This window comes from Microcebus murinus, chromosome 8 (genome assembly GCF_040939455.1).
Source record: "Microcebus murinus isolate Inina chromosome 8, M.murinus_Inina_mat1.0, whole genome shotgun sequence".
NCBI lineage: Eukaryota > Metazoa > Chordata > Mammalia > Primates > Cheirogaleidae > Microcebus > Microcebus murinus.
Window position 1 is genome coordinate 99622923 of NC_134111.1, and position 19751 is coordinate 99642673.

Genomic DNA, 19751 nt, shown 5'->3' on the forward strand with positions numbered 1-19751 from the left:
CCTGATGATTAGAGATGTTGAACATTTTTTCATGTGTTTGTTGGCCATTATTCTGTCTTCTTTTGAGAAGTTTCTGTTCATGTCCTTTGCCCATTTTTTGATAGGGTTGTTTGATTTTTTTCTTGCTGATTTTCCTGAGTTCTAAATAGATTCTAGTTAACAGCCCTTTATCAGATGTGTAGCTTGCAAAAATTTTCTCCCATTCTATGGGTTGTCTGTTTGCTCTCTTGACAGTTTCTTTGGCTGTGCAGAAGCTTTTTAATTTGATCAGGTCCCATTTGTTTATTTTTGTTGCTGTTGTGATTGCCTTTGGGGTCTTCTTCATAAATTCTTTGCCTAGGCCAATGTCTAGAAGAGTATTTCCAACATTTTCCTCTAGAATTCTAATAGAAACTTAGATCATTAATCTTTTTTTTTTGAAACAGAGTCTCACTCTTGCCTGGGTGAGTGCCGTGGCGTCAGCCTAGCTCACAGCAACCTCCAACTCCTGGGCTCAAGCGATCCTCCTGCTTGAGGATTGCTCCTCAGCCTCCCGAGTAGCTGAGACTACAGGCATGCACTACCATGCCTTGTTAAGTTTTCTAAATTTAGTAGAGACGAGCTCTCGCTCTTGCTCAGGCTGGTCTCAAACTCCTGAGCTTGAGCAATCTGCCCACTACGGCCTCTCAGAGTATTAGGATTACAGGCGTGAGCCACCATGCCAGGCCTAGATCATTAATCTTAAAACTTTTTCTTCTTTCTAAAGCTTATTTTGTTCTGTTTTATTTTTTTTAGACAATCTTGCCCTTCACCCTGGGTAGAGTATAGTGGCGTCAGCCTAGCTCACAGCAACCTCCAATTCCTGGGCTCAAGCAATCCTGCTGCCTCAGCCCCACAAGTAGCTGGGACTGCAGGTGCGCGCCACCAAGCCCAGCTAATGTTTTTTTTCTTTTTTCTTTTTTGTAGTGATGGGGTCTCACTCTCGCTCAGGCTGGTCTTGAACTCCTGAGCTCAAGTGATCCTCCGCCTCTGCCTCCCAGAGTGTTAGGATTACAGGCACAAGCCACCGTGATGAGCCTCTTTTCTAAAGTATTTTAAGTTATACATTTCCACCATCTAAGTACTATTTTAGCTGCATCCCAAAACGTGTTTTCATTATCATTCATTTTGAAATATTATCTAATTTCTCTTGTGATTTCTACTTTGATCCATTCAAAAGTGTTTTTCAGAAGTATACTTAATATACAAATATTTAGGGATTTTCTAGATATCTTATTGTTACTGATTTCTATTTCTTTTTCTTTTTCTTTTTTGAGACAGAGTCTCACTTTGTTGCCCTGGCTAGAGTGAGTGTCGTGGCATCAGCCTAGCTCACAGCAACCTCAAACTCCTGGGCTCAAGTGATTCTCCTGCCTCAGCTTCCCAAGTAGCTGGGACTACAGATATGCTAATTTTTTGTATATATATATTTTAGTTGGTCAATTAATTTCTTTCTATTTTTAGTAGAGACGGGGTCTCGCTCAGGCTGGTTTCAAACTCCCGACCTCGAGCAATCCGCCCACCTCGGCCTCCCAGAGTGCTAGGATTACAGGCGTGAGCCACGGCTCCCGGCCCTGATTTCTATTTCTTTTTTTTTTTTTCTTTTTTTTGAAACAGTCTCACTCTCTTTCCTGGGCTAGAGTGCCGTGGCATCAGCCTAACTCACAGCAACCTCAAATTCCTGGGCTCAAGCCTCCCGAGTAGCTGGGACTACAGGCATGCGCCACCATGCCCGGCTAATTTTTTCTATATATATTAGTTGGCCAATTAATTTCTTTCTATTTATAGTAGAGACGGGGGTCTCGCTCTTGCTCAGGTGGGATTCGAACTCCTGACCTCGAGCAAACCGCCCGCCTCAGCCTCCCAGAGTGCTAGGATTACAGGCGTGAGCCACTGCGCCTGGCCAGATTTCTATTTCTTTTCACACTATTTCACGCTATTTCTATTTCACACTTTATTCAGCATCAGAATCTAATTTATTTCTGTTATGTCAAGATTATAATTGTTATTATTAGGCTGGGCGCGGTGGCTCATGCCTGTAATCCTAGCACTCTGGGAGGCCAAGGCAGGTGGATCGCTCAAGGTCAGGAGTTCAAAACCAGCCTGAGCAAGAGCGAGATGCTGTCTCTACTATAAATAGAAAGAAATTAATTGGCCAACTAATATATATAGAAAAAATTAGCCGGGCATGGTGGCGCATGCCTGTAGTCCCAGCTATTCGGGAGGCTGAGGCAGCAGGATTGCTTGAGCCCAGGAGTTTGAGGTTGCTGTGAGCTAGGCTGACGCCAAGGCACTCACTCTAGCCTGGGCAACAAAGCGAGACTCTGTCTCAAAAAAAAAAAATTCATTATTATTGAGATGGAGTCTTACTTTGTCACCTGGGTTAGAGTGCCATGGCATCAGCCTAGCTCACAGCAACCTCAAAGTCCTGGGCTCAAGCAATCCTCCTGCCTCAGCCTCCTGAGTAGCTGAGACTCCTCAGCTACTTACCACCACACCTAGCTAATTTTTCTATATTTTAGTAGAGATGGGGTCTCTCTCTTGCTCAGGTTGGTCTCGAACTCCTGAGTCCAAGTGATCCTCCCTACTCGAACTCACAGAGTGCTAGGATTAGAGGCATGAGCCACCATGCCTGGTCCAAGATTATACTATGTATGTCTTCTAATCCTTTGAAATTTCTTGAGATTTATTTTGCAGCTTAGAATATTTTGATGAATGTTCCATGTGCACTTGAAAAGAATATATTTTCAGTTGTTAGGTCTAATTGATTGACAGTTTTCAATTCTTCTGTATCATTACTGATATTTGTGTACTTCCTTTATCTATTACTAAATGAGGGGTGTTTTTGTTTTTGTTTTTGTTTTTGTTTTTTGAGACAGAGTCTCACTCTGTTGCCCGGGCTAGAGTGCCGTGCCGTCAGCCTAGCTCACAGCAACCTCAATCTCCTGGGCTCAAGCGATCCTCCTGCCTCAACCTCCAGAGTAGCTGGGACTACAGGCATGCGCCATATATTTTTAGTTGTCTAGCTAATTTCTATTTTTTTTTTAGTAGAGACGGGGTCTCACTCTTGCTCAGGCTTGTCTGGAACTTCTGAGCTCAAACGATCTATCCACCTTGGCCTTCCAGAGTGCTGGGATTACAGGTGTGAGCCACTGTGCCCAGCCTCATCCACTGTCTTATCCTGATGAGAATTTAGCCATCATTATTGTAAATGTTCCTTTGCATTACAATAGATCTTTTTGTTTGGCTGTTTTAACGTTTTTCTTTGTTTCTGGTTTTCAACAATTCAGTTAAGATGGACTGAGACATGGCCTTCTTCTTGGATCTGTGGGTTGTTTTTCCATCAAATTTAGAAATTAAAAAAAAATTTTATTTATTTTTATTTTCCCTTTCCATACCTTACCATAAAAAATTTAGAAATTTCTTGGCCATTAATTTTTGGAGTTTTTTTTCTGCTTCAACCTCTCCTCTCCTTGGACTCAGTTACATACATTAGACAACTTGATACTGTCATTGAGGCTCTGTTCACTTTTTTCCCAATCTTTTTCTCTTTTAACTTTCGTTTGGATAATTTCTATTGCTTCACCTTCTGGTTCACTGATCCTTTCTTCAGCTGTTAAATCCTTCTAGTGAATTTTTCAGGTGTTCTATTTTTCAGTTCTAGGATTTCCATTCGGTTCTTTATTTAGAGTTTCTATATCTCTGCAGAAATTTCCCATTTTTCATTCAATATATTCATATTTTCCTATAAATTCTTTAACATATTTATAATGAATAAAGTCCTTGCCTGCAAATTTCAACATAGGAGTTGTGTTGACCTTTTCTTCTCTTAATTGTGGACTACATTTTCCTGTTTCATTGCATATCCAATAAGTTTTTGCTTACTGGACGTTGTACCTGATAGAGTCTGGATTCTGTTATCTTCCTCTCGACATTGTTGAATTTTGTTCTAATAGACAATTAAATTATTGACAGATCACCTTGATTGTGTGGGAGCTTTAGTTTTAGGCTTAATAAAGTGAGTCTCTTTTGGTTTTGCATTTTCTCTTTAGTCCTACATCTTAGTCCTTAGGCCTGGAACATGGCTCTTACTTCTCAAGTGTGGCCCTTTAAGTGAAAAGCTTGAGGTGTTTATCAACCCCCTTTAACAGGGCAGAACTTGAACTCCAAACTGTTTAGCAGCAGGTGGTGTGCAGCAGCAGGTGGCTTCTGAAACCTTTAGCCAATTCTTGAACCTTTCACTGTCATTGTTTTCCCCTGGGCTCACTGGAATCTCGCCCTGCACACGCGCAATTTAGGTAGGAATCAGGCAAGAATTTGAAGGCCATTTGTATACAGATTTTTTTTTTTTTTTTTTTTGAGACAGAGTCTCACTTTGTTGCCCAGGCTAGAGTGAGTGCCGTGGCATCAGCCTAGCTCACAGCAATCTTAATCTCCTGGCTCAAGTGATCCTCCTGCCTCAGCCTCCCAAGTAGCTGGGACTACAGGCATGCGCCACCATGCCCGGCTAATTTTTTCTATATATATTTTTTTAGTTGGTCAATTAATTTCTTTCTATTTTTAGTAGAAACGGGGTCTTGCTCAGGCTGGTTTCGAACTGCTGACCTCGAGCAATCCGCCCACCTCGGCCTCCCAGAGTGCTAGGATTACAGGCGTGAGCCACCGCGCCTGGCTGTATGCAGATTTTAAGGCTTTCTCCTCTGTCTCATTTTCATGATTTCCCAAAATTTCCAGACTCACACTCCAAACTTGATTCCTCAGTACAGTAACACTTCTACTTTCCTCTCTCTCCCCCAGGAGTCCTGCAAACTGGGGAATGCCCGCAGGGAGTGCTGGCCATGCCTGGGTCTCACCCAGGGTGCTCACCTTCTTTCAAGGATGGCAGCTGCTCCACTTTCTATCTGGTATTGTCTGTCCTCCAACGCTGCCAAAAGCTGATTTTTAAATATTTTGCTCAGAGCTTATAGCAGTCACCAACAGGAGGGTTTGTCTGTTCTAAGCCACTCCCCATCACTATCAGAACCAAACGTCCCAGTATAAACTGTTTTCCATGTAACTGTTTTCTAATCCATTAATGAACACATCTATAATTCTATCACAAAAGTTATGCTCAAATATTTTAATAATCGTATTTCAATGCAATCCATCTTCTTTGTATTCCTTTTCTATGTTAAAAATGATTTTGAAAACATTATTCTGAGAAGGGTTCAAAGGCTTCATCAGACTCCCCAAAGAACCTTGGCACTAAAATATTAAGAACTTAAATATATTAAGAAAGTGTGAACTAAAATAACATTTTAAGGCTCACCCCATCCCCACCAGCTGACTAAATGGACCCCCTCAATATCCTAAAACTAAATTGCCGGCCAGGAGGAAGGAGGTCAGACATGCCTTATCATGCCCCCTTCCCCTCTTGGGGACAGCCTTTGTAACCCATTAACAGGCCTAAGGGTATGCTAGACAAACCTGCAGGTCCTCAATTTACACAACAAATCTATGTCCTTGGCTTATCTCTGATAACAGCTCCTTATGTTGAAACATTCCAAGCCTTTAGACAGAGCTTCATGTCTTTAACCAATTACAAGCCAAGCAATCTTTAAACCCACCCTATAACCTGTAAGCTGCCCCCCTTCGCCCACCTTTTCGGACCAAACCAATGTATGCTTCCCACATATTGACTTATGACTTTACCTGTAACCCCTGTCTCCCTGAAATGTATAAAACTGAACTGTAACCTAACCACATGGAGTCCACTTGCTCAAGCCTTCTTGGGAGTGGCTCCAGGTCATGGTCCTCAAATTTGGCTCAGAATAAACCTCTTTAAAATTATTTTAGAGTTTGGTTTTTTTCCGTTGACAAAAGGCTGGCCCAAAGATACCCTCCTGCTGCTACCAGACCCCCAAGTCGGGGGAAGGTATTTCCCAGGGTTCTTCGTTAAGTTGCTGCGTACCTACTATGTAGCAGGCAATCGTTTAGGCTCTGGCGACAGCTCCGTGAACAAACCCAGTCCCCCCAGCAGGCAGGTGGAAGCAGGTGTGCCCTTTTCATGTTTCCATGTAGGTCTGCACGAGAGCAACCCTCCTGCCCTCTTCCTGGGCTGGTTACAGATCAGTGCGGAAAGCTATTGGCTCCCATCTCTCAATTGTACGGAACTTGCCTGTTGAAGGGCTCTAATCCCTGGGGATTTGTTCTTTTCCTTCCTCTCCGCGTAGGCCTGGTGTCATGGAGTCACCGTGTAGTTTGTCTGCCTGTTTTTAGGGGTGGAGGAGGAGTTCAGGCAGGAAGGAGGAATCATGTCAGCAGCTGCAGGGAGGCAGGTGAACTGAGGGCAGACTGACCGCTGCGTTTGGTAGCTTTTAGGCTTGGCACCCTCAGTGAGCACGATGGGGGCGGGAGGACAGAAACCACACTGCCAGGAGGCTAGAGTGTGGTCGTACTCAAAGTTTGGCAACGAAGGCAAAAGGGGACAGCTGTGTGGGGTGGCAGGACCAGGGGCTTTTTGGGTGAGAAACGCTTTGGTACTTTTTTAGACTGAGAGGAGGCTGAGATTGAGGTACAAGGAAATAATGGGGTAAGTCAAAGAAAGAACACAGGACAAGCTTTCAATACAGCTGACCCAGTTGGAAATCGCTTCTCTGGGGGTCCTGCAGCACCTCTCCAGGTGTGCTGAGAGCACTTCCTGCAGCCTCCCCGGCCCACCCGCAAGCTGAAGGCAAGTTTGCAGACTCATTGGCCCGAAGCCAGGTCATCTCCAGGCTTCCCTCGGAACACTTCCTGGTCAGGAGTTCCCATATCCTTGTGGTCTCATGCTGCCACCTGCTGGAAGAATGACACGTGGCAACAACCATTTGCAGAAGAGAACCGATCACTTTTCTAAAATGGCTGCAAAACCCACCAAATCAGAAACTAGACACAGGCACGGGGAACCCTGTGATTTTAGGATTCCAATCCCTAACTGTAAGCCCCGACATCTCTTTCTGCCTGCAGGGTAACTATTCTCCATCCTCATCTTCATTCTACAGGAAATAAGCACACGCCTGACTGGAACACCGCTAGTTAACAGGGGTGGACCATTTCGACTTTCCTTCCCTTGAGGAACAGGAAGAGGATAGCAATCTGGAGGCAGGAACCTGACTTCCCTGTCTTGCCCCACAGCAGGCTCATAGAAGGGTACCTACAGGGAGCACCGGCAGCCGCGACGACTACCTCACTGAGCATCAGTAACAACTGTGATGACAGGCCTCTAACACTTCAAATGCAAACCCTAGCCTGGGGGCCATGAACTCTTCCTGCAATTAGGCTAGAGAGCACAGTGAAGTTCAAGCCTTACCTGCCAGGCAGCCGGGGAACCCATCAAAACGCACTCCCACAGGCTCTGCCAAGCCACACAAGTGCAGAACAAGCAGTGGCTGTGCTGCAGCCTAGCTAGGAGGGAACTGGACTCGTGTTCCAAGGTGGCTAAATGGCTTACTGGCATTTTGGTCTCTTAAACCCATAGGCCTGCCAAAGATTGAGCAAAGAAACCAGCCACAGTATGTATATATGTGCCTGGGAGAAGACTGCAGCATAATGGGGAAGGGAGCCTATAATCACCATTCGATGGATTCTAGGAGGCATAGAAACCAACTATATCAGACTTTCTTGAACAAGTTATCTGGGACGGATGTGTTGCCAGTGTAAATTCATGTTTTTGCACTAACCAGCCATGCTGTAATTTAATAGACTTAATCCACGGCATCCTTGATGGGCTCCAATTGACTCAAAGCTTTTAACTCATCTTCCTAGAATTTAGGCTGCCAAAGGCCTTTTGACCTTGGCATCACAAGAGACCCTCACCCCTTTTCTTCACAGCTGCACCTCTTTCACTGGCCATCTTCCCCTCTAGAGCAAGAGGGCCATATAACAGCATTGTCCCCCTCATCCCGGTACTTGGAACAGGACAGGTGGCGATGAGCACAAGGCTCTCAGATTTCCCCAACACAAAAAGTCAACCAGGGAAAACACAAACCACACACTTACAGTCTCCAGGTTGCCTTCTAACCACATAACCTTTTATTGACTTCACTTGTCTGATTAGTACGGCTTTGGACTTGGGTGCCTAGGTTTGTCAAAATGCTAGTAATCCCTTCACCTAGATCTCTAATGTGGCTTTTTGACTTTTATTAAAAGCAGAGGTGTGGGGGCAGAGAGTGTTGAGTAAGACCAGACAGAATGAGCAATATAACAGTGAGAAACTAAAGGCTTTTTTGGGGATCAGTTATTCATACCCCTTATCCCAAGGCAACAAATAGTCCAGAAGTCTCCACTGGTCCATTCATCTAGCATAAATTCTACTCATTGGCCATTCTAGAATTGATGTTCCAACACCTTATTTCAGGAGGCCTTATGTGTGCCAGTGCCTCCCTTTCAGAGCTCTTGTTCAGTACACAATCCACAGGCTTGCTACAAGCCGCAGAAGGCTTCGGGCACACCTCCCATGTCACCCCACAAGCCATTTCACCCAAACTGGGAGCTGGGATACTAGAAACCAACACATTGGTCATTTCCATCAGGATGGGTGGAACTGAGTGACTGAGATGGCTTTGCCACACTCTTCAGTGACTGACATCAGTGACATTCCAGGAGAAACACTCTTTAGGAAGTAACAAGTCTGGCAACCAGAATTGACTTTTAATTTGTCCTAAAGCTGAAGCAAAAACCATGATAAAACATTCTGCCTTCCTTTACAACCCCCCCAACACACACAAAAAAAACCCAAAAAACAGAAAAACAAAAACAAACTATTTGTAGGAAAAAATGGTTTTGTACATGGGATGAAACAATATAAATTCAAAACTTACAGATAAGGGTTAGCTCTATCACTCATCTCTTTAAAAAGTTTATATGAATATCCAGTCAAAACCAACAGGGTATCGCTCTTGAAATGGTATCTACATGGATTTCCAAGTAGACCACAGGACTGTATACTGTCTTGGAATGTCCTCAGAAGGCTCTGTCATTGATCACGTAACAGAGTAAAAACCCCAGAGTCCTTTCTTTCAAATGGAAGAGGGAAAGACATAGGGACAGAAGCTATTCAAACTTCGTCTTCTTTCCTTGTGGCTTGTGGTCTCCTCCTCCTCCTCTTCCACCTCGGAAGCCTCCTCGGCCTGCAGGAAGGCAAGACAGCATTAAAGCACAGGCACAAAGTGGCCCACAATTTCCTCCCCAGTGATCAGGTACCCAGTACCCTGCCTGACACAGCACAGGGCCTGAAGTGCACATGCCACACAGTGTTTCATCAGTACAGATGCTGAGGTCACCCCTGTGCCTTACCTCCAAAGCCTCCCCGGCCTCTGCCACCAAATCCGCCTCGGCCTCCTCTGCCACCACCTCTGCCTCCAAAGCCTCCTCTGCCTCCACCGCGACCCCCAAAGCCACCTTCACCCTTCGGCTTGGCCCAGTCCAATGTAACTTTGTTTCCATCAATTTCACCATCTTCCATGGCCTCCTTTGCTGCTTTGGCATCTTCCTCACTGTTGAAGTCTACAAAACCAAACCTAAAAAATCAAATTACCCATTATAAAGCAAGCACATACTGAACAAGTGCTGAGTTAACCTCATATGTTGGACAGCCGTTCCACAGAAAGCAGCCTTGCTTAGCCAGGAAAAGCCCAAAGTGACAGAGTAGCTCTCTATGGACATTTTTAACTGGTTTAAGTGACTGCCAAAACCCCAGAATGTCTCACAAAACAGCCAAATATACCTCCATAAAAAAAAGAAGGTAAAATAATGCTAAGTTCTGTGAATTCTTCTTCTTCTCGTGCGAATCCATAAACTGCCACCAAGAGACAGAACGGAGCTCAATGAGAAGACACGTGAGATCTCTACACAGCATAGAGACCCTGGGAGTGGAGGCAACGCTGCACATTCACTGCACCTTACCCTTTGGAGGATCCAGTTTCCCTATCAGTGACTATCCTTGCACGAACAGAGCCATCAAATGACTCCTTCAATGTCTCTTCAGTGGTATCCTCAGACAGACCTTTGACAAACAGGGTTTTGGATGGCTCTGGGGAAGAAAAATAAAAATTGCACCTTTTTATTAAGTCACAATTCATGACACTGAATTTGCACAATGCCTAGTATGACCACTGGCCAAGAATGCTTGCCTTAGTGGAGAAAGCAGTTAAAAAGCACCATAGCCAACTAGCGCTTAATTAAAGGGCTAACATTGACAGCCCTTTTTTATTACCAGGCCTAACTGAAATCCGCCCCAGATCTTTTATGGAATGTGGGAGAAACAACCAAAACAGAGTGCTGCCCACCATCTAGGGCAGTAAATCACAGGCCAATTTGCTGCTCTGAGTTGACACAGCTGGATCAGAACTTGACTATCTAGAGGAATTTTCTTGAAATTTCATCAATTATTTCTCAGGTAATCAGTCATCATATCCAGTTATCATTCACTCAGTAGCAACAAGAAAAAAAATGGAACCTGGTCAAAGTAAACACTGACATACACAAGTTCAAGCAAAGCACTAAGAGAGAGTGCCACCCACCAACCACAGTATTGTCAATAGGAACTTACGACTTCTGGCATTAGGTGATCCCCTGGGCGCTTGCAACTCCAGCCTGATTGCTCTGCCCTCAATTTCCCTTTTATTACAGGAATTTAAAGCTTCTTTAGCATCTTCAAATGAAGCAAATTCTATAAATGCATACCTGAGGACAAACAGTTATGAGTTCAAATAAATGACCAAGCACCTGGCTCTCCCACTAATCTATGATATACCACCAAATCTTTCCCCTCAAGCAGCTATTATTACATGCTGCTTTACACTGATCTGCACAGCTAAAACGATTCAAAACAGTCCTAACAGCCTACAGGTGACAGTATAAAGATATTATTTTACCCTTTAGATTTGCCATTTTGGTTCTGGGGCACTTTGATCAACGTTGCCTTCTCAAATACTTCCTGAAGAGTTTCTTCTGTTGCACTGTAGGAGAGGTTGCTTAAAACCAGAGTTTTCGACTCACCTGCAAATAAAGAGATGCCCACAGTCTGACTTTGAAGCAGTGGCTCCTGGCCTTAGTCACAGTTCTGAAGAACTTCAGTGCTTGGGAAGTTAACATGCCAACACTGATGAAAGTGAAATAAATCCCACTTCTATTACTTACCACACTGAGTACCCATCATGTACTGTAATGTCCTGCTTATTGTCCTTTATGTATAGGTTGACTACTGGTCTACGTCTCCCAACAACAGTAATCTGAGTTCAGAGCACACATGGTCTAAGTCATTTCAAGCTGCAGTCCCCAGTCCCCGGGTCATGGTCCAGTACCAGTCCATGGCCTGTTAGGAACCAGGCCGCCTGTAACCACCTGAGCTATGCCTGCCCACCACCCCTTCAGTGGAAAAACTGCCTTCCATGAATCTGGTCCCTAGTGCCAAAAAGGTTGGGGACCCCTGCTTTAAATCATAAAAAAGGAAGCATTTGCTTACCATATCCAACACAAAAGGATTTCAGCTCTCATTCAAGGGACTAGAGAGTAGTACTACAAGTAAGGACATAACTAGGGGTATAACTTGCTTAATCTTCAACTGCATCAATTTAATTAACCTTTACTGATTAGTACTTAAACTTATGAAATACAAAGACACAAAAGATTTCCCTCCATAAGTGCTGGAACCATGTAAAAAGCCTATGAGTTCTTACCACTCCAGGTGCTATTCTTTCCACCTCTATAGTCTTGACTTTGACCTTTCTCTCCAGTGTAGTAGAGGGAAATGGATCGCCCATCAATCTCTGTTCCCTGCTTTTCTTCAAAGGTTTTCTCTGCATCAGCTTCTGTCTTAAATTCAATATAAGCAATTCTGCAATGGGCAGGGGGAAAGAACACAAATGTTTTAATCTAACACAGACCTTGTTTCAGCTGAGTATAATAAATACCTTTAGTTCAATGCTCACTGACACATTCCAAGTTTCCCCTATCTTGTACTTTATTTTTTTTATTTACGCAGGGCAGGGGGAGGGGATAGTTTTGGGATGATTCAAGCACGTTATGTTTGTTATGCAGTGACACCTCTCTGGTAATGATAATCTATATTTGCAGCTGCTCTGCAGTGCTGGCATCACTGCCTCAGCTTCACCTTAGATCGTCAGGCATTAGATTCTTGTATCCTGTAATTTTCAATTAAAACCTGAGCTTCCCTTTTACCTGCCACTACAAAGTTTGACAAATACTCTTAGAAAATCTTCTCAGGCCTGCCTGGCACAGTGGCTCACACCTATAATCCCAGCACTCTGGGAGGCCAAGGTGGGAGGATTGCTTGAGCTCAGGAGATCTGAGACCAGTCTGACCAAGAGCAAAACCCTGTCTCTACTAAAAATAGAAAAATTAGCCAGTGTTGTGGCATACACCTATAATCCCAGCTACTTGGGAGGCTGAAGCATGAGGACCACTCGAGCCCAGAAGTTTGTGGTTGCATGCAGTGAGCTATGATGCCACTGTACTCTACCCAGGATGACAAAGCAAGACTCTGTCTCAAAAATCTTTTCATGTTAACCTCACCTCACTGCAGCACCTGGCACCTCCAAAGCACTTATAAGCTAGGCACATTTCCTTACTCCTTTTACATGTTAACAGCTCATCTTTCAAAATCACCATATAAATCAGGTATGTTATCTCTGCTGCACAGAAGGGAAATTGAGACACAGGTTTAGGGGTAAAACTACCAGAGATCACACACCAAGGAAAACTGGACCAACACTGCTTTAAAAAAGCAGGGCAGTGCCTTAATTTTAATAAAACTCTAACATTTCAATAGACAAAACATACCCTTTACTCTTCCCATCCTTGCTGACTAATCTGATCTCCAGAGCATCTTCAAACACTTCTTTTAATTCATCCTGAGTGACTTTATAAGGAAGATTTTTCGCCAAAAGTGTTCTGGCATCTCGATCTAGATTAAAAAACAAACACACACAAAAATGAGCTGCATGGCCTACAAGACCAAAGAGGGGGAAAAAAAACCATAAAAGGCAGTTCTAAGCCGGGCACGGTAGCTCACGCCTGTAATCCTAGCACTCTGGGAGGCTGAGGTGGGTGGATTGCTCGAGGTCAGGAGTTCAAAACCAGCCTGAGCAAGAGCAAGACCCCGTCTCTACTATAAATAGAAAGAAATTAATTGGCCAACTAATATATATATAAAAAAATTAGCCGGGCATGGTGGAGCATGCCTATAGTCCCAGCTACTCCGGAGGCTGAGGCAGAAGGATTGCTTGAGCCCAGGAGTTTGAGGTTGCTGTGAGCTAGGCTGACGCCACGGCGCTCACTCTAGCCTGGTCAACAAGCGAGACTCTGTCTCAAAAAAAAAAAAAAAAAAAAAAAAGGCAGTTCTATTCAACAAATAATGTGAGATCTTATGATGTACATGGCTCTGTGCTAAGTATGGAGATACAGACATGGCAAAATACAAGTGGGTCCCCTCCATGTTATCACAGCTGATGTCAAACTCCATCTAAGGTAGATGCTCGTTATCTCTGAATTTTAAAAACCAGGAACACACCACTTTAAAACATAAGTGTATAGAGGAAAATAAACGATTCAAAGAGAGTAATAAGGGACCAAATACAGTTTCAGTGAAGAAAGGTTCCTGTATATTATTTTAGGTGAATCTAATAATCCTTTTTCTAAATAAGTATTCCTGCTGGCCTGATTCAGGAATTCATATTACAATACCAGCAAGCAGTGTCAAGTACTACTGCAAACACAATAAAGTGTTTTAATTCTCCCATCAACACACACCAAGGGAGAAAAGTTACAAAGCATTTTCCCTACATTAGACTATGACTTCTAGATACATTGGGAGAACAATCTCCCAAAGCCTTACATACCTTTCTTACTGTCTTTGCCTTTTGGTTTCTCTAGTTTAATTTCATTGCCAAAGACTTTCAAACCAGTGAGCTCCAAAGCTTTTTCCAGGTCTTCAGCAGATTCAAAATCCACATAGCCAAATTTTCTTTAAAGTGAAGAGGAGGGCAAAATTACAGGTGAAACAAGTAGAAGCTACTCATGTATTCTGGGCAAATGTGACATTACAAAGATCAAGTAAAAAAGTACCTACAGTATTTTACTGACAAAATAAAGATTGTGCAAATTGTGGCTATAGAACAAGGTCTATATTATACCAAGACATCACATGCAAATTCACCTTTGACGAATCTGCTAAATTGCTTATACCACTTAATAGTAGTAGCTAACAAAAGAACCTACATAAAGCACTAAGAAAGGAGAATCCTGTCTGAATAAAAGCATTTACTATGCTGACTATTCAGAGGTCTAATCGATTAGGTATTTGGAAGAATATAAACACTAAATTCCTGTGACTGGCTAATGTAACAGTTATAGCAAGGGAGGAGAAAAGCATTAGCGGACTTCATTTGTAATGTGCAGTGAAGCACTTACCTAGTCATACCAATTCTGACATCCACAACAGCAAGATCATTTTTAGCAAAAACATCACTGATACCAGTTTTTAATTCGGGAGCAGATTTGTTAGAGTTCAGATTTCCAATAAAGAGATTGAAAGATGTAGTTGGTTCTGTGGCTATACAAAAAATTGAAATATCAATCTATTTGTAAAACATGGCACAAAATTTCTAGTATAAAATTTCTATGTATAGCACATCAGCACGTTATAGTGTAACATCAGGTTTCAGTATTAAGTCCCTTTGTCATTCATCAGCTGTGCTAATTTGACTTTATCTCCTCTCACATTCCCCAAAATTCTGCTAGTTACCTTCCACTTTCTGTTTCTTGGCTTCAGGAGCTGCTTTCTGTTTGGTCATTTCCTTCTTTCGTTTTCCAGGCGCTTCTTTGACAGGCTCTAGACAAGATTTCAAACAATGTGTCACCCATGAGTAGCTACATATACCTAAATACCCCCTTTAAACATAACTCAGGTCAATATACCTCAGAATTGAATCTAGTTACCTTCCTCCTCGTCCTCCTCGTCCTCGTCTTCATCATCATCGTCCTCATCATCTTCATCATCGTCGTCGTCATCCTCATCCTCATCTTCCTCCTCTTCATCTTCATCCTCAGGCGTGCTCTTAGCTTTCACAGTTACAGCTTTTGCAGTTTTCTTTCCTTTGGCTGGTGTGGTCTCCATAGCTTCTTCTTCAGAGTCTGAAAGACAAGCCACTTAGTCAAAACCTATAAGAGAAATCTCCAAAAGCTAACATTAGTTCTGAGAAGACCTAAAGGAAAAGAAACACAATCTTCCCACCATGCTTAGTTTTCAGTTATGGAAAGAATTGACAGATCACTTGGGAGCAAAAACCTACATTGTGAAAAATGCTCACAGAAGGTACTGTTGACAAGCATTTCTTCAGGGGCAGGAAATCATTCACTGGTAGTAGAGCTTGGCATACAACAGCCCAGAGTCTCCAGGATTCTCATCTAATCTCCATGTTGTCATAGAAAGTGTATGTAGTGTTGCTTCTAGAACCTCATCTCACAATATCTTAGTAACTACCTAGAGAATGTCTTACCATCTTCTTCGTCATCCTCCTCATCCTCATCCTCTTCATCTTCATCATCCTCATCATCCTCATCCTCTGATGCAGGGGCAGCAGCTGCTGCTTTAATCACCACTGGTTCAAATTCATCCTCCTCCTCATCTTCATCATCATCCTCATCTTCATCGTCCTCCTCGCTGTCATCCTCCTCATCATCACTGTCTTCCTTCTTGGCATTCTTGCCATTCTTTGCCCCCTTGGCTGGGGTGGCAGCTCCCTTCTTACCAGGGGTTGCTACCAGTGCTTTGGCTGGTGTGGCTCCCTTTTTGCCAGGTGTAACAACTGCTTTGGCTGGTGTAACCATCTTCTTGGCCTGTGGGGCTGCTGCCTTTTTGCCTGGGGTGACAGCTACTTTCTTCGCAGGTATGGCAACTGCAACCTTTTTTGTTGGAGAAACCACCACCTTCTTTGCTGGGGTTGCAGTAGCCTTCTTGCCTTTCTTCTGAGGGATGATAACCTTAAGAATTAAAAAAATAATAATTTTTTAAAAAAACCAATGTAAGTCTGCCCCCACACTCCAAAAGACAGCCATGGTCCCAATAAGTGAATCTGACACTGCCTCAGTGCCACAGGCATTAGGTACATAATAATAGCATGTTAAATTCCAGAGCCTTGTTATATGTCATAGATGTCATGTTATAAATCATAGTTCTTATTATCAAGTAAAATACCCAAGCATAAACAAACTTTCTAAACCTGTGGAATTCTACCTTATACTTTTTCAAACCTCAGCTTTCTCATTTGAAAGTGAGAATCGTTATCAACCATAAATGTAATTTGAGGATGAAGAACATATGTATATTATTCAAAACAGAATAACAAAAAGAACACAGAAAGCTGTGTTGACTATTAATAAATCATCTGGGGTTCCTAAATATGGTGAAAGAGCCCAACAAATGCTCAGTTCTCAGGACTAAAAGTAAAACGAAGTTCAAATAGCCATGCTGAATAACCCTTGCCAAATTATAGCACAAAGAGTGAGCATGTTAGCCTGACAAAAACAACCATCATTTATCTACATTTAAGTCCCACTCAAATCTGCTTTTCAATTACTAGTTTTACCAGTATGTGGAAGAATAAAACTTTTACTAAACTCTAAACAAGAAAACTGAGCATATTTAAGTGGTTAGTTGTCTTTATAGTGAGCAAACAATACCTAGGAAGTGCTAATCTATACCAGAGACAATTATAACACAGCAATTAGTGTTACTAAGCTCATATATAGTGGAATAGAGACCAATAAATCTTGCTTGGAGTGCAGGAAAAGAATCTGCTACTGTTATCCTCAGATCTGAGGACAATGTTCAGCTCTGCCACTTATTTTATAAAATATACCTTTCCCTTTCTAGCCCATGAGGCTATCGATAACATGTTGAAACTGGATAATGTAACGATTTAACACAACTTATCACACAGGTCAAGCCCTGCAGAGGGCATGTGAAAAGCAAACTCCTAGATCTCATGTGTCTCAAACTCAAATACCCACATGACTTTGTTTTAACTCTACATTTTGTAGTTTCAACACAACTCTGCATTAAGTGGACATAAATAATTACCTCTTCTTCACTGCTGTCATCATCTTCATCTTCTGACATTTCCTCATCTTCACTATCTTCTTCTACCTCCTTTGGGGGAGGAGCCATTTTCTTGGGGTCACCTTGATTTTTACTTGCCTGAAAAAATGGACACAAGTAGAACACTGCACTCTCATCAACTTTTCCAGCGAAACATATTTTGTTATCATTCTACATCGTAAAATGCAATAATCTCCTTTCTCAGAATCCATTTTTCATAATGCTAAATAGCACAACAAAGACTATTCTTGATATGCAATACAATACTTCAAATTCCCACACGTTTTCCTGTCAGGTTTTACTAACAGAAAACCAAACTTCAAGATAAAAAGGCAACCTGAAATAATTTCTCTTCCTGTTGCCTTAGTTATGCACATCATGCACAATTATTAATAACCAGTGGCCTGCAACTGGACTATTTTTCCCGCTAACTATTCAATTCTGGCACTTCACTCTACCACCCTCGTCTGAATCCAACTTAAGATTGAAAATCTTTAAGACCCTTTTATTTTTTAAATCGCCTTTTAAAAATAAGTGCCTTTGGTATTACGAAGTTTTCCTTTCCCAGCGAGACAACCCCGCCCCTTCCAGACCCGGCGGGGCCACGTGGGGGTACTCGGTAGGCCACCATGTGCGCACAGCCAGGTGCAAAAAGCACAGCCTCCTTAAAGGGCCTGCCACGTGTCCGCTAGCCTGGCTGGGGCGGAAAGGTCCCGGAGGCCACTGAGCCTCCCACTAGGGCCCATCGCACCGTTTCCCGCCTTAGGACACCGGCCTCTTCCGAGACTCTGGGGCCCACGCGGCCGGGCCCACGTGGTGGGCCGCGCTCCGGGACACGTGCGCCAGGAGGCGGGGCCCAGTTCGTGTTCGTCGCAGGAGTTTGGCCTCATCCTGCCCGCCCCGAGGCCCAGCGCCCCCTCCTCGCGCGCATCGCCTTAGTCTTTCCCCGCCGCTTTCACCACCCCCAGCACCTGCCAAAGCTCTCCACCTCGCCACCAAGTAGCCAAAAGCCGCGAGAACTCCCAGCTTGTCGCGCGAGACTTCCCCCCAGCATGGCGCCCTCGAACGCGCCCGGGACTGCGCGCAGGCCTCCCTCCCCGCGGCGCCGCGCGCGCGCCCCTCGGAACGCAGGCCCAAATGTCCGTGCTTGCGCGCGAGGCCTCTTACCTTAGCGAGCTTCACCATGATGGCGGCTTATGACGGCGGAGTATGTATCGGGCAGGTGGCGGAGACAAACCTAGAGGAACTAGGCGACGTCGACGGCGGCTACGGGCACAGAGGATCCCGGAGCACGTACGCCTCGCTGCCAGCTAGAGCTCGAGACTGAGGCGAAAGACTGAGCCTGCCCAGTAATCGCCTCTGGAAAGGCGACGACGGCGCCCTTGTGACTCCGCTTCGACCAACCAGAGCCCGCGCCCGTCCCCAGGAGCCAATTGCGAGCCTCTAACCTAGAACGGCGCGGGGCGGGGCGCGGGCGGGAGTGGGCGGGCCGAGGCCGGCGGGGGAGGGGAGGGCTCGGCGGCGGCGCCCTGGGGCGGGACTCGCATTGTGCCAGGCGGGCGCTGATTGGGCGGCGGGCGCGCGGGTCCCGGCCTGCGCGGTGAGATGGGAATTTTGAGCGTGGGGTGCTCGGGGTGCTCGGGGACCTTTGGTCCCGAATGTGGTCTGGTCTTGTAGGCTCCGGCGGCCTTGGAGTTCCTCAGAGACCCCACGCGCGGCCCCGGCACTCCACGCCAGTCCTCCTGGCGGCCCTGGAGAAAGGAGTCCGGCCGGTTTTCCTGCTGATGAGCCCGCTAGCGCCGGAAGTTCGGGAACCGCAAAGTTCACGGCGGCCCCTTCCGAGGCACAGCTTAGCCCTGCCGGCCGACGAACTTGGGGCCAAAGCCATCCCCCTGGCTGCAGTGATTCCCTCCCGGGCCACGTGCCTGAGGCAGCCTCCTGAGAGCTGTAAATAAAGTCAATCGCGTATATTCGTAGGGTTACTGTGAGTAGTACACAACCTCCCATTAAATGCCAGAGTAACCTCATGCGGTGGGTATTCCCCCTAATGGGTAACAGCCTGGGAGAAATAAGCGTCTGGTGGTCACAGGGCATTGCGACTGGGGTTGGGGGAGAGACCTGGGCAGGCTCACCGCAGAGCCGGACCTTTGGCCACTCACAAGTTCACCCATTAAAATGTGCCTGCGGGATCAGTGTCACCAGGTGCTCCAGGGGTATGTCAAGAGAGCCAAAGGAGAGGTTCCCTTGATGGCACAGGCGCTGAAGATTGTCTTTGCATTAAGCTTTTGCCAGTTACTCAGTGCGTGACCATATGGGTGGAACTTAACTGGTGCGAGACTTGGGAAACCAGAGCACCTTCCTTCATTTTAAAGCCTGCCTGGGATATATCCTGGGCATCTGGTATCTAATTGTTCCTCCAGAACCAGGTACCTTCAGCTAGGTATCACCTCTGGAGATTCAAATTAAAGAAGCCTGTGTTGGGGCCCAGGATTTTGTATTTTAACAAGGCCACAGGGGATTCTTATGAGCAATCAAGTTATTTTGCAATTCTTTCTAGCACACTCCTGAGACTGAGTATAGGAAACCCACAGCT

General features: G+C 44.7%; 1 protein-coding gene and 3 non-coding genes across 4 annotated transcripts; all 4 read right to left on the minus strand.

Moving 5' to 3' along the window:
- Positions 1 to 8667: 8667 nt before the first annotated feature.
- Positions 8668 to 18556, minus strand: NCL (nucleolin). Its single transcript, XM_012760948.2, has 14 exons — positions 18326 to 18556; positions 17141 to 17257; positions 15558 to 16041; positions 14998 to 15192; positions 14804 to 14890; positions 14470 to 14611; positions 13899 to 14023; positions 12841 to 12964; positions 11718 to 11875; positions 10914 to 11037; positions 10589 to 10722; positions 9943 to 10069; positions 9334 to 9557; positions 8668 to 9167 (listed from the first exon to the last, which is right to left on the minus strand). The coding sequence occupies exons 1-14, from the start codon at positions 18341 to 18343 to the stop codon at positions 9091 to 9093; spliced, it is 2136 nt and encodes a 711-aa protein (XP_012616402.1). The 5' UTR covers positions 18344 to 18556; the 3' UTR covers positions 8668 to 9090.
- LOC142872421 (small nucleolar RNA SNORA75) lies at positions 9736 to 9873 on the minus strand. The gene has a single exon (XR_012920681.1). It is a non-coding gene; the product is annotated as a small nucleolar RNA SNORA75 (small nucleolar RNA).
- On the minus strand, positions 10376 to 10455 carry LOC142872426 (small nucleolar RNA SNORD20). The gene has a single exon (XR_012920686.1). It is a non-coding gene; the product is annotated as a small nucleolar RNA SNORD20 (small nucleolar RNA).
- On the minus strand, positions 14687 to 14756 carry LOC142872424 (small nucleolar RNA SNORD82). Its single transcript, XR_012920684.1, has one exon. It is a non-coding gene; the product is annotated as a small nucleolar RNA SNORD82 (small nucleolar RNA).
- Positions 18557 to 19751: the final 1195 nt, after the last annotated feature.